Raw genomic sequence first — 15274 nt, 5'->3', positions numbered from 1 at the left:
TTCAATTCCCTGCCCATATATCTCATGCTCAGCCACCACTCATCTGTCAGTGGAGGCTTGTGCATTGCTATGATGCTGATCGGGTTTCAGCAGAGCTTCCTAAGATGGAACAGGAAGAGAGGTCTGGCGATCACTTCCGAAAATCAGCCAACCAAAACCCTATGGATCACAACGTTTCCATCCATAACCGATCACGGGGATAGTGGTGCAGAACCGGGAAGCATTTCATTCCATTGTGTATGGGGTCACGATGAGTCAGGGGCCAACTCATAACTAATAACAAGGGAAGACAGAGACTCAGCACATGGGCTATAGGGCCTTTGGGCCAGCTGCAAATTCTGGCTCTGCCACTTATAAATCCTATGACCTTGGCCAGGTTACTTAACTTCTCTGTATCAGATTTCATATCTGTAGTACAAAGATGATAAAGTCCCTATGTCAGATGGTCTGGGAGAGATTCAATGTGTTAATGCTTATAAAACATTTAAAATAATGCCTTATGTGTAGAACACGTTAGGCATTGTTATGGATTGAATTATGTCCCTGCCCCCCCGCCCCTCCCCACCCCCCCCCCCACCAAAATACGTCTTGTAAATCCTAATCCCTGTATCTGTGGTTATAATCCCATTTGGGAATGGGTTTTCTTCGTTACGTTAATGAGGGAGTATTAGAGTCGGGTGTGTCTTAAATCAATCTTTTTTGAGATATAAAAGAAGCAGATTGAGAAACAACCAAGCAAGCAGAGATAAGGGAAGACAAACACCATGCCACAAGATCAACAAGGAGCCAAAGGATAGAAGCTGAAAAGAGACAAGGACCTTCCCTCAGAGTGGACAGACAGAGAGATCCTTCCCCTAGAGCCAATGCCCTCAATTTGGACTTCTAGCCTCCTCACCTGTGAGAAAAGAAATTTCATTAAAGCCACTTACTTGTGGTATTTCTGCTATAGCAGCACTAGATAACTAAGACCTGCATTATTATGTGCCAGCCATTGGGCTTCTGGGTATTTTATCTCATTTAATCCTCCAAACTACTTGGCAGGGTGAGAATTAGTAATGCCAAGTACTGCCACAGTACAGATGAAGAAATCGAGGCTCACCTGCCCAAGGTCACTGAGCTACTGGGACTTGAATCCAGGCCCCCTCACTGTAAACCCCGAGTTCTTTTCTGCTTCCCCACAGCACGCTCTCTGCTAACGTTTCCTGTGATGGACAACTAGAAACATGCTTAAGCTACAAAGCAAACAGAGATCGTAATTTGTTTCTGAAATCAATAAAGGGATGATCAAGTGACAGAGGAGGAGTTGTTAGCTGCTCATCAGGATGATGTGAGAAGTCGCTCTCTGCATCCTGAATTGAATTCACCTAGTTGCTTTATCATCATAAACATTCATTTCTATGTGGGGAGGGATTAAAAAAAAAAACATGAATAATATATAATGGTTGATGTTTTTGGAGGAAGCAGGATATTTACCTTCTTCCATCTTCCATCAGGGTAATTTATCATTGTCACTCTTACTCTTTCTTTTTTTTTTTAAACTGATGCGGTAGCCTGTCAGTTCAGCTTGTTCTTAAAACACAAGAGTATAATTCAATAATAAATCCACTCAGAGGCCAGCTGTCAGGAAGCTGGTGTTTATTTGAACTCCATTAGATGATCTCTAGTGCTCAGCGGCTCTGAGGGCTATCTGAGGCTGTCTAAGGACCGCGGGCGGAGGGGTGCTCTGAGGGCTATCTGAGGCTGTCTAAGGATGGAGCGGGTAACTGGGGGTGCAGTGAGCAAATGTTCTTCCCCAATTGCTCTGCCACCGAGCCTTATACATGGCTTTAGCTCTGTGGTGGGCGGATAGAAAATTATGTTATATACATGATTTTTTCTCCTTGCTCTCTGCTTTGTTTCCTCTTGCAAACTCTTGCCTCCAAAATTACTGGAAACTTTGTGCCTTTATAAATGATATGAAAGAAATCCTGAAGAGTTTCGTGACACTAAGGTTATTTTACTGTTTACGGCCAATTTGAAGTCCTGACTGAGATGAAATGCACTAACCTGGCTTGTGACCAGGTGAGGGTCAGATCTTTCTCAGCTTCTGTCTCTAGGCCACCTTTCTGGCCTCACAGTCTCCTTTGTTCTTTCTTCTCTCACATGCCGCTTATGCTTGCCATGATCATACGCTCCAGATATTCTAAGACCATCTTGATTTCAAATGTTAGAGCATGCTTCCTGACCTCTGATTTATAAAATAATATCACCATAATTACACTCCAGTCATATTAAAATTCTCTCTAATCTCTGATTATCTGGAAAGTCATGCTGTTGGTCATTCTGACTCCTTAGTCTAGAATGCCTTTTTAAAACCCTGTTCGACTGAAACCCACAGTAATAATTCAGCTTATTCAGTAGCACACACGTGCATGTACAAAAACACACAATTGAATCATGTTTTATGAAATAAACACATACCCTTTTTATAATGTTGCACTGATATTTTGCATTCCATTCCACTTGAATCTACTTCTTAAAAAAAAAAAAGAGTTATGATCCACTAAATTGATTTCATGGCACGTTAATGTGTTGTGACCTGCAAGTTTATCATCATCCATTCATTCATTTTCAGGCAAACATTTACTATTGCCTATAGGGTTGCTATGAGTTGGAATTGACTCGACAGCAGTGGGTTTGGTTTCCTTTTTTTGGTTTCACCTGGATCCAAAAGAGCCCTGGTAGTGCAGTTGTTAAGCGCTTGGCTGCTAACTGAAAAGGTGGTGGTTTGAACCTACCAGCTGCTCTGCAGGAGAAAGATGTGGCAATCTGTTTCCACAAAGATTTAGAGCCTTGGAAACCTGATGGGGCAATTCTACTCTGTCCTACAGGGCTGCTATGAACTGGAATCGACTTGATGGCAGTGGGTTTAGTTTTTGACCGTGATCCAGGCCCTAAGTGGGTGCTGGGGAATCAGGGATGCATGGGATACAGTTCTTGTTGCATGGTGCTCAGGAGACAGACTTGTAGGGAGTGATGGTCCTTGCTCTGAAGTCTCAGAGCACTTTGTCTATACTTCTCCTTCAGGTACTCAGATGAAGGTCAGCAGTGACGAAGTGAATGACTCATTTATTCACTCTGTCATTCATTGTGTTTACTTTCTGCCAACCCCTCTACTAGGTACTAGGGGTTTGATGACAAATAAAACATGAGGCCCTCAAAGAGACTCCACAGTAATGGGGTACAGATGCATATTTTCTTCCCCTGTGCCTGGTGCAAACTAGGTGCTGGGTCAACATCTATCAAATTAAGTTTGTCTTTTGGGGACAGCACTGTTCCTCTCTGACCCTTCCCACTCTGTCTCCTCCACAGGATCTCTTTCTAGATCTGACCTCTGCACCCGTCTTTACTTTTTCTAAAGTCCCCCTTCCTCTACCAGTTTTTCTCTTTGGGCTTAATGTCTCCTGTCAACTGACACTCCCTCTCCATACCCACCCACTTTCTTGAGTGAGCTGATAACATACTAGGCTTAGAGACGCCCAGAAGATGTGGCAATGTCATATTATTTCTCTGACCAATACAGTGTCCTCAAACATATGCTGAACTGATATTCAAATAGCTTGGGGGTAGTGCTTTGTCAGAATCTCTTCCTATAATGTGCTAACCTGTCTAATGTTGGCAACCCACAACAACTCACTGAGGTAATGTATGCCTCACCCCTCTGGCCCTTTAAACCCGATTAGTTCTTCCCAAGAGAACAGATACAACCAACAGTGGGAAACAGCTTCAGCTCTACCTTAAGTATTCTTCCAGGAGATGCCTTCATGTTGCCCTCCCTTTCCCTGCTGTCTGACCCCAAGCTCTGCAGTCTGGGTCCTCATATCTGTTCTTGCTGTATGAACCCCAGTGGCTTCCCCCTTTCCCATTCAAGTCTCAAGAGCAGGCATCCTTAATTGTATTCTACTCAAGACTCTAGCTGAGGGACAGGTGTTCCACTAGGCAGATAAGGGTCCAGGCCTCCAGATGGGAAAGAAAGATGGTCTTTAAGCCACCTAATCTGGTGATGGTGGTTCCCATGTCTGCTACAGTCATCCTACCTTAGATCAGCTGAAGTCACCCACACCTCTATCGCTTTATGTAGAGCTGAGGACAATAATGGCAGAATGTCAGATAGAGCTACTATACTCATTAAGCCTGCATTAAACACATGCTCCAGGCCAAGCATTGTGCTGGACCCGGTAGACCAGACAGGGTCGCTGTCGGAGGCCTTCCTCACTCTAAGTCCACCTGGCAATACTTCTGCCTCAAGCTCTGTGGTTTCCTCCATGGAGCCCAGCCCAGCCCCATTCTGCTTGGCTGAGGCCCTCACACGCTGGGGAAGTCATCCTTCTCTCTGGGCTGCCCCTGCTCTGGCACCTCTGACATGAGCTAGGATGGACATGAGTGCAAAAGGTACCACCCATATAACTCCTGGTGTCATCTGTTGCTCTGGGGAACCCCCTACTTCCTCATCCCAGGCATGGGGTTGGGATTCTGAGAAAATGAATTCTTGGGGAAGCCCTGAGCATTGAAGACTGGCTTGCTTGCTTCCCTCACTGGTGGTCCACTTAGCTCCACCTCCTGGCTTTGAATTCCTCTCCCTCCCATGGGCCCAGGAAGTTGAGGTTCTAGCATGCCTCATGCTAAAGCCTCCCTGAGTCTGATACACAGCTAGGAATCTGCAGAGTGAAGGAGCTACATCTCTGGGGCCTGCCTTTCCTTACTGGCCTCAGAAATGCCGTGAGTCTCTGGGTGACAGCCTGCTTCTTGGAGGCTGTTAAATGAAATCACAGACAGACTGTACAAGCTGTGGTGCAGCATATGGGGTGCAGAAGGGCATGGGGCTTTGTTTGCCAGATACAGGCCTTGTTCTTGTTATACACAGGCATCAAGTCAGGTCTGCCTGCCCATCAGAAATTCCACACTCTGGAGAAGTGCCACTGGATTTCTGTCTAACGAGGATCCCCAGTGAAAGCTGGCTGGCAAAAATGCTGCTTTTTTCTTTCCTGAAATAATGATTAGACAATGTAAACCTGGCTCCTCCCTGGGTGGTTGGTGGACTTCCCTACAGGCAGGTTACCCTCAAGTTTTAATTTCAGTAAGGCAGTGGAACTGGAAACCGTTTCTAATGTTATCACCACCATCACCACTACCACCATCACAACCATCATGCAATTAGCTTTTCTTTTTTTTTTTTTAGTGGTGGGTACTGTGTTGAGCTTTATGTAGATTTTTTAAATGTAATTCTGATGACTGTCCTACAAAGTAGACAGTATTATCCTAACCTTACAGATTGGAGTTCAGATACAGCTAGAACAGGGATGCGACAAAATTTAAATCTAGGTCTATCAGATTCCAAGTCTTGTGCTGTTTTCAGTACACCATGCCACCATTCTATAATAACTACCATTACCTGTCACGTTCCAAACGTTGAGAGTCCCTGGGTACACAAATGGTTAAGGGATGGACTAAACCCACCCAGAGACACCTCAGAAGTAAAGCCTGGCAATCTGCTTCTGAAAGATCACAGCCTTGACAAGCTTATGGAGTTCTACTTTGCACACATGGGGTTGCCATGAGTTGGAATCATCTTGACCGCAACTAACAACAACAACCCAGCACTGGGCTAAGTTCTTTCAATAACTTTCCTGAAATAGTTACTATTATTGCCCATGTATAATTGGCAGCACATGCACAAAGGTTAAACCATTTTCTTGAGGTCATACACAGCTGGTAGGAGGTAAAGCCAGGGTTCAAACTCTGGGCGCTTTCTGTTATACTGTGCTCCCTCAAATGAGAAGAAGGGAGACAACTCAAACTTGGTGACTGATTCCACTTTACCCAAAGGTGCAAACAAGCACTGTACTTCCGGCCCAGATCAAGATGATCGAATACCAAGTAGGAAGTCTAGTGAAAAAGGCATCTGGTGCCTCTGGTTTCTGTTTCCACTCACTTGTGCTTGTTTTTCATAGGAATCTGTGTGGAGATACTCGGCAGTGATAGCTGATTCTTCTGAATCTAGATCAGTGAGGAGCAGGAATATAACGACTCAGGCAAATGTCAGGAAAAAGGAAGCTTTCCAGTAATATTTTGGAAAATACCATTACCCACTCATTTGTGGAGAAAATACCATATTCTAGGTTCTTCCCTAAGTACTGTGGATGTGGAGAGATGAATGACATCTTCTATCAAAGTGTATGTAATTTAACTGAAGATGACAGACATATAAATAATGATCTGGGAGCTGACTTCTACTACTAATCTGTATATGATTTTTAGCAGGTGATTTAACTTCTCTGAACTGTGAATCCTCAGTATAAAATTAGGTAAAATAGTCACCTTCACCTTAGACTCCTGTCTCCAGTATCCCTCAGACACAAGCTTTGCTGATTTTTCTCTTTAAATAAACTTGAAGATATCCCTCACCCTCTCACCTCTCTTCACTACTTCCACGGTTCCCTTAGGGCAGGGACCAAGACTTGATCATCTTTGTTCCCTCATAGTCTCTGGCACAGAAGTTATGTACATGGAAGGTACACAATCTGTAACTGCTGAACTGAACTGTGTTGAAATTTAGAGAAAGCTCTGCATAGATAAGGCATCACTACATTGGAAGACATTCAAAATAAGTTATTATAAATTCTTCCTTCTTGGATATTTCTTTCTACTTCACAGCTCCAGATTTGGGGACCAGAGAATAGACAGCTAGTCTTCTCTGGCTCTGTACACTTTTGTTCCTCTGGGTCTTTGTGTAAGCTATTCCTTCTATCTGGAGCATTCTTTTCCTTTCATTGCTGAGGTAACTATTTCTTGTCTTTAAGACTCAACTCATAAACCACCCCGGCCTTCCTCCTACCAGGAGCACCTCCTCTGTGTTCCCAGAATACCCTGGGGATATATTTCTGGCAGTGGACTGAGAGTGACCAACGGGCAGGGACTGTGTTCTACTCCTTTCTGTGACTCTAGCACAGGGCCTGGTATACAGTAGATATCAGTAAAAAATAGTCCAATGGATGGCGCACCTGAAAAAGGAAACAGTGTGTGGGCATATGACCTGGGACACCAGCAGGCACACCCCACCCCCAGCCTAGCAAAATCTTCTGGACATCAGCTCTGGGAGTGAGCAGTGTCAAAGCCTTCCAGCTCATCTGGAGACCGCAGGATCAGTAAGAGCTGACTGCAAAGTGGGTATTGATCCAAGATTCCCATTGGACCTTTGATTTCTCACTCTCTCCATTTATCACCCAGTGGGAACAGCAAAAATTGGCTCATAAAAATTCCAAATGCCTTGGATAGCAGTTTTCTAAATGCGGGTGCCTCAGGCTGCTTTTCTGCCTACCCTGACACGCCATCAAGAACCTCTGATTCTGTCCTCCTGGCCTTCTCCCACCCTCAACCACCCAAACCTGGCCCTCCAGGTGACTCTGTTCTCCTTCAGAGAGCCAAGGTTGGTGGAGCCAGAGCCTGAATAGACTCACCCTCCATCAAAGGGGTTCTCTCCAGGGATGACGTGTGTGCTGTCCCTGCCCACAAGGAACTTGATGCGGTCGTAGAAGGAGTGTAGGTTCTGCTGGGACACCGGGGCCTGTGTCTCCTGGATGATGTCCAGAGGGTCGGGGGAGCCCAGGCACAGCGGGTTGACATGGCAGAGGGGCTGGAGGCAGCAGTCTGGGTCCATGCAGTCCACCAAGCCATCTGTAGGAGTGATAGAGCATTTGTTTATATTGCTACGTTCAGTCAGTCATGTTTGTTTGGGATTCCTCAACTCATTTCTTCTCTATTTTTCCAGTCATCGAAAAAACTTTATTAAGTGCCTAATACAAGCCAGGGCCTTTGCTGGGCATTGAGGACTCGAGGTGATTCAGAGCCGTTCCCAGCCAGCAGTCTTAATAGGAGAGATGGACAAGTAAGTACATATGTACGTACGTACGTATGTAGGTGTCTATCTATCTATCTATACACACTCCAAAGAGATAGTATATGTGAAGACCCCGAGGTGAGAGAACAGGATCATTTGAGTCACTAAGTTCAATGCTGGCACTTGGAAGGTGAGGAAAATAGCACAAATGAGGCTGCCCAGGTTGGCAAGAGCAGAACATGCTGGGCCTTGTAGGCCAGGTTAGAGTCTGTATTTTACCCTTGGGACAAGGGGAAGCCACTGAAAGGTTTTAAGCAGTGACATCTGATTTGCATTGTGGAAAGGACACTGCCTGCAACACAGAGAACGGACTGAAAGGGGCCCAAGTGGAAGTGAGGGACGCACAGGGAGTATCTGAGGCTGCACAGGTGAAAAATAATGGCTGCTTAAGACAGGAGCAGTAACCAAGGAGGTCGAGAGTAGTAGGTGGTTTGGGGATACATTTGAGAGGTAAAAACTGTAAGACCTGGTGAGTGGCTTTAAGGTTGAGGAAGAGGTGTGGTGAAAGCCCTGTAATCCTCGGCATCTCTCCCAGCTATAATACAATTGTGTGGCCTGAGGCACAGTCCTCGGCCCTTTAGAGACCTGGCTCTGCCTTCTGTGAGAGGGGGCTTTAGGGATATTAGTGCTTCCTGAGTTTGCTGAATGGTTTCAGATCTCTGACCGAGTTACCATTAGCAGGGAATTGTCTTTACCACATGGATGGATTTCTTCAGGATGGAAAATTATATTAAAGTACAAAGAAAGAAATTCATCAGACCACAGATTCTTGGTATCATTATCCCAAAGTGCGCTCACAGGCACCCAGTGGAATAGCTTAAAATGGATAACAAACCCAGAGATCAGAGGACACTGCTTGAGGGGAGGTGGCTGGGGAGAATGTGAAAGGACAGGAAAAGCCCAAGGTTACAGTCTGTGAGCTCTGTAGGCAGAAAACAGTCTAACAATGTGTATTCCCACCTGGGTTCAAATTCTGGCTTTACTGCTTATTAGCTGTGACTTTGGGCAAACCTCCCATCACCCTTGGGGCACAGACCCTGTTCTCATTATCTCCGTTGTGTCCCTAGCACTTAGAATAGAGCCTGGCGTGTATCAAGTGTGGAAACATGCTTGTTAAACAAATAAATGAATGGAAATTGAATAACTCAATTACCAAATGAAGGAGGGTATGACACTGCCAGTCATAACAGCCAGGAAACTACATCATCATTCAATTCAATTAAACAGTGTGGCATGGTGGGAGGATCATGAGGCTCAGAGACTGAAGTTCAAGTCCCAGTACTTCTACTACAATGACACTGGACAATTTCCTGTACTTGGTATCCCTGACACCCCATTTCTTCACCAATAATGTGGGGTTAACTCTGATATACTCACCTCACTTCTGTCCCCATGGAGCCTGTGACACAGATGGCACCCATCAGTGTACTGCATATGCATTCACTAGACTCGGAGCCCCATCGTCAGAAGCATCACGGGTTACTGGCTCTGACTTCAGGCCAACCTGAGGCTGAGCCCTGCATCCTCTTTACTAGCAATGTGACCTCAGCCAAGCTACTTAACCTCTCCGAAACCCAGTTCCCCCCCACCCCCTTAATAAACCAGAGACGAAAATTGTGGGTGCTGCACAGTGCCCAAGGGCTTGTAGCCTTCTTTAAGGCAGCATAATTCTAAAGAGTATGAGCTCCAGAGCTAGACTGTCTTGGGTCAAATCCTGACTCTGAGACTCATTACTGGGTGACCTTGGGCAAGTTAATTAAACTCTCTGGCCTCAGTTTCCCATATCTCTAAAAAGGGGAGAATAAGAGTGAACAGCATGTAAGTATTTTTCAAAGCAGTAAAAAGTACAGTACATTGTCCTCAAATCTCACATAGCACCAGCACATAGTAAGTGCTTAATAAAGTGGTAGTTCCCCTTCCCCACTCTGAATCTAGAACACAGCTCACCAAAATGAAGGGTCGTTTTTCCTTTGTCTGCTCACCTGCCAATTCATCCAGAGCTGTGGGGGAAAGGCATCCCCTCATCCCAGCACTGTCCTGAGCCCTAACTTGTGGCTCCTGTCCCAGCTCTCCTAGATTCACCAAATGCCTAGCAAAGCACCTGTCTTCACCTGTGGCCGGCGGGCTCCATCACACACTCTCGGGCTGCCCCTGTCAGGCATTGCTTAGACACATAATTACAGCCCTAGCTGAGGGTTATTTGCATTCTGCTATTGATGTTAGCATGACAGATTCAACTGCCCCATCCATAACTCTGCAGAAATGCTCCATTATTCAATCCCAGCGAGCAGGGACGCTGACCATTAAATCAGCTAGCACAATTGAAGGGCCGTGAAAAGTCATGGCTAATTTGAAATTTTATTAGCTCTTGCCTGCTCTTGTTTACCACCGAAGCAGTCTCTGGAAACCAGTTTTTTCCCTCTTTATAAACACTTGGCTCTGTGGCACCTGGGAAGAACTGCTTCCTGTTGAGGAGAAATGTCTGCTCTCTAGTCCTGGGGGAAGGTGAGCCAGGAATGACTGCTATCATTATTATTTATATTAAATTGATGATGATAATAAATCACAGCTACTATTCATTAAGTGCCAGGCATTGTGCTAAGAGCTTTACAAGGAATGTCTCATTTCATCCCCCCAACGCTATTAAGTAGCAACTGTCATTACCCTGATTTTAGAGAGAAGGAACCAAAGGCTCAAAGTAGTGAAGTAACTTGGTCAAGGTCACATGGTCACTCAGAGGAGTCAGGGTTGCAACTCAGTTCTTTCTGAGTTATGAAAAGTTCTCTGAGCTCTGGAGAGTTCTTTTAGGAACTGTTTTAAATGGAGAACACGAACTTACAAGACTTGCTGAAATTCTACTTTTTTGTGCTCTTCCAGCATCCTGAGCAATCTCCATCACAGCACTTAATTCCTCATATTATAACTGTGGATTTTCCCTCTGTGTCCTTCCCAGGCAATGAGCTCCTGAGGATCAGGGACTATCTGATTCCTTTCAGTATCCCAGGGCTCAGGACCGGACTGGAACAGAGGCTGGATTAATTACTTTTGGGGCTGGCCTTTCTAGCCATGGTCTTATAACTACTACCCAGGTGATTGTGTGAGAGGGTAACTGTGGCCTACCAAGGGGATTGGTCAGTTTTGCCTTAAAAGAGAGACAATTCCAGAACAGAGGGGGAGGGGCCCGCCACAAAGGAAGGAGAGACGAGCAGCAGGAGATGGCTGGTGGGCTTAGCACCCACGGAGAGAGGAAGCTGAGTGCCTTTGGGCAAAGACTGAAGGCCAGGGAGGGGCATGCTTATGAGCACAGCTGGGGAGAGGCTATCCTGAAGGAAGTACTGTTTCCTGATTGTTCTTGAGCCTGAATTGTAACTGTTACTTCCCTAATAAACCCATAATTGTCAGTATGGTCTGTGAGTTCTGTGTGTCCATTGTAATAATTATTGAACCCAGTAGAGAGTGCTATGGGAAGGATGGTTGGTGTCAGAATTAGTAAAGATGGCAGAAGAGGCTTGTCTGGCCTCCATCTCACGGGGGTCACCCTTACGCTGTTGACCTTGGTTCTCCTTCCCCCTTGTGGGGTTGGAGGAGGTCAGACACTGCCCCCACACCATTTTTACAACTCCACAGAGTTTGAAGAATGAATAAATGTCTGATCCATGCCAGAGCTGTTCCACTGATCCAGGATCAGAATCATAGGACAGCAGAGCTTGAAGCAGCCTTTCTTTAACCATTAGATCAAGCAGCAGTACGCACAGTGTTTAAGACAGCAGTCTCCTGAGGCAAACTGCTTAGATTTGGATCCCAGTTTCCACGGGAGCTGTGTGAGCTGCTACAAGTTTTTTAACTTCTCTAAACAATTTCTTCATACGCAGATTAGGGGAAGAAAAGAAAGATGGTTCATTCCTCAGACTCACCAAACTGCTTCAACAGCCAGATGTGAAATGTAAAGCTTTCTCTTGGGTGTCTTGTGATAATGACACAATGATTTTTCAGAGAAGAACTCTCAAATGAGAATTTTTCTCCAACCATAGAACACTACACAGTAAGCAATATGCCACAACATGGACCCTTAAATTAGGATTCATGTCTTTCATTATTTCTAGAAAACCCTATTATGACTGTGAATATTCCTCTCTCCCTCGTTCTCTAGTCTTTTCTTTGGGAATACTATGTAATGCATGAAGGACCTTCTCCTTCAAGTCTCTCAACCTCTTAATCTCTATTCTTGATCCATTCTGATTTATTTCCTCAGATCTATATTCTACTTCACTTATTTTTCCTTCATCTGTGTCTGGACTGCTGTTTAACCTGTCCCTTAGGTCACTAATTTAAATTACCATACTTAAAAGTTTGTAGATAGTCTATTTGGAACTTTTCAAAATATGCCTATTTTTTTCTTGATAGTATCTTGTTCTTTATCATGGTTTCTACACCTTATTTTAGAAACCCAGGTGGCATAGTGGTTAAGAGCTACAGCTGCTAGCGAAAAGGTAAGCCGTTCAAATCCATCAGATGCTCTTTGGAAACTCTATGGGGCAGTACTACTCTGTCCTATAGAGTGGCTATGAGTTGGAATTGACTCGATTGCAATGGTAGAATACCTTATTTTATCTCTTCAATCATTTTAAAACTTACTTATAGTCTCAGATTATGAAACTGTTGGGAGTGGTAATCTTCCTGTGTGCTGACTTCAATTTATGACTGCTCATTTCCCGTATGTTCTATAATTCTGATTGTTAGCTCTAGGGACTAACCAGCCTGAAAGCTACCTCCTGGCCTTTGTATGCCACAGGCCCATCTCCCATGGTGGCTGGCCCTCTGTGACTTTTCACAGAAACTGCCTCCCTTTCAGGCATGATCTCTTTGGCCATCATGAAAGGGTAGCCCCTTTTCCATGGATGTTACTCATCACAACAAAAAACATTTCCCACCAGGCTCTAACTATTCTCACAGGTGAAAAGAGCAAGTTCAAAATTATGAATCGGAAATACAGTCTCCTAACCAGGATTTCTTGATAGGCTTCAAGACCATGACGTCCCTCACAATTTGAGACAGCTCAGGGCACAACCCATTATTGTGAAGGGCCCTTCCACACAGAGTCACTTTAGGTCCCAGGCAGAGGGTACTCTCCTCTGAGGTTCCCCAGGCCCTCTTGCTGACCTCTGTCTCAGCGATATCACGTTGTCCTGTCAATGACTGCTTACCTGTCTATCTCCCCAGTAGACTGTCCCCTTGAGTGGCAGGGAGCTTACTACTTCTCTAAGTGACCCTTTACATCTTGAATGGCTCTGCCAGAAAATTATTTCTTCTACAAGCCAAAATCTGTACCCTTCAACCCATCTCCCATCCAAATAACCCAGACGGACTCCCAAATAGTCTCCATGTCTCCAGGCTTGCTCCTTCCAATTCAGTCTCCAAACTGAAGCCATAGTGATCTGCAAAAAAATCTCAATTGTATCAGGTTACTGTCCTGCTTAAACCCTGCAATTACTCCCATTACTCATTAATGTGGCTTACAAAGTCCTGCATAATTTGACCCCTGACCACCTCTCCATCCTATTTCTCATTGTTCTGTTCTCCCATCTGTACTTCCTTCTCTAATTGCCCCCTCAACCACTCCCACTGTTACCTGCATTGCTAATATGTACACTGTGTTAAGCGCTTATACCTTCATAATATCCTCCAATTCACTACATTATCATCTGAGGGAGGTAATAATTGTCATACCTGATACAAAGCTGAGGCAACTGACCCTGAGAGAGGTTAAGTAGCTTACCCAAGATCCCACAAAGAGTAAGTAGCAAAGCTGGAATATGCAACCAGGTCTGATTCCAGAGCACCTGAGCTCTCTCCTGCCGTTCTGTATTACCTTCCAAGGTGAATTTCTCGCAGTTCCTTAAATGCTCTGTGCTTTCTCCTGCCTCAGGGGCCTTCATACATCCTACAATCAGCTTTCGCCTTTCTTGGTCTGGCTAATTCTATTCATCCTCAGGTCTCTGCTTAGGTATGGTATTCCACCCTCATGCTCCCATCACTCTTTGTACTTTCATCCACCACACAGTATGGCAATTAGTCGCTTATTTTCTGTCTTCTCCATCCAGTATGAGTCTCTTGAGGGTAAAGATCATGTCTGGTGTATTCACCATTATATCTCCACTGCACAATGCCTGGGCCAGGATATAAAAAACCAAAAAACCAAACCCAGTGCTGTCGAGTCGATTCTGACTCATAGCAACCCTATAGGACAGAGTAGAACTGCCCCATAGAGTTCCCAAAGAGTGCCAGGCAGATTCAAACTGCTGACCCTTTGGTTAGTGGCCGTAGCACTTAACTGCTACACCATGGCCCGGGATATAGATTTTTAAAATTCCATGAATGGTTCCAACTCCCATCTGTGGAAGCACATAGGAAAAAGGCTTATCTGTTCAGATATTTGAAGACAGAGACCGTGCCTCTCAGAGTCTCTGAGGCCCTCCACTCATCTTTGTCTCACCCAGACCAATGTTCTAAGGGCACCTAAGTGGGGCAGAGGTTTCCGAGGAAGCCCTCCTTCCCTCTGTTGCAGCCATCCTGGCCTGCCTTCTCTACCTGGGACACAAAGCTCATTGCTATCTTAGGGCCTCTGCATTAGCTGTTTCCTTGCCTTGGAATTCTCTTCTTTCCCTGGCCTTTCTAGGCAGCTCTTTCAACATTTAGTCTCAGCTCAAAAGTCATCTCCTCAGACAGGCCTATCTTGATCACCTGGTTCAAAGAAGTCACAGTCACTATCTAATCTGTATGTACAGCATCTGCAATTATTTGACATTTTCTGATTTTATGGCACTAGAATGGAAGCTCTATTAAAGTAGGGCTCTTGTCTGTCATCTTCACTGTTACATCACAAGCCTCGGTGCCTGGCACACAGTGAGGGCTCAGAAATGCATTAATGCGTTAAAGCAGGAACACATGTGTTGGGAGCGCCCATTCTCCTTCCATCCTCCAGTAATGGCCTTTGACCCATTTGTAAAATGGAGGTGGTCTGATCAATCTCATGCATTTACATTAAACAGTTGAACCTGTGTGAGATGGAACTCAATGGAATTGTCTTATTTTTCAGGGTCTCAGGCAAGTTTTCTGCCTTTGACAGGGTGCAGTCTTAACCATTTTTCTATCACTCTGTTAGTGGAAAATATTTGAGTTTTCCTTCTCGGACAGGTTTCTGCCTTACCCAGGTTCCAGCTCTCACAGGTTTTACTGCAGACAAATTTTTATGCCTATAAGCCTATTAAAGGTGGCATAGATGAAAACACCTCTTTACCATAACCTTATGTTTACTAAGTTTCTGAGTAATGGAACAAG

At 44.9% G+C, this 15274-nt stretch overlaps 1 protein-coding gene across 2 annotated transcripts in view; it reads right to left on the bottom strand.

Annotated features, from left to right (window-relative positions):
• TENM4 (teneurin transmembrane protein 4) overlaps positions 1–15274 on the bottom strand; it is an 887828-nt gene that overhangs the window by 93693 nt on the left and 778861 nt on the right. For both annotated transcript variants that reach the window (XM_049889686.1, XM_049889688.1), the window contains one exon: positions 7497–7713. In XM_049889686.1, coding sequence (XP_049745643.1) covers positions 7497–7713 — 217 coding nt within the window. The remainder of the gene's footprint in view (positions 1–7496; positions 7714–15274) is intronic.

Source organism: Elephas maximus, chromosome 7, assembly GCF_024166365.1.
Source record: "Elephas maximus indicus isolate mEleMax1 chromosome 7, mEleMax1 primary haplotype, whole genome shotgun sequence".
In the NCBI taxonomy this organism is placed as follows: Eukaryota; Metazoa; Chordata; class Mammalia; order Proboscidea; family Elephantidae; genus Elephas; species Elephas maximus.
Note: the sequence above shows the minus strand (reverse complement) of the source record. Positions and strands in the feature narration are given on the sequence as shown.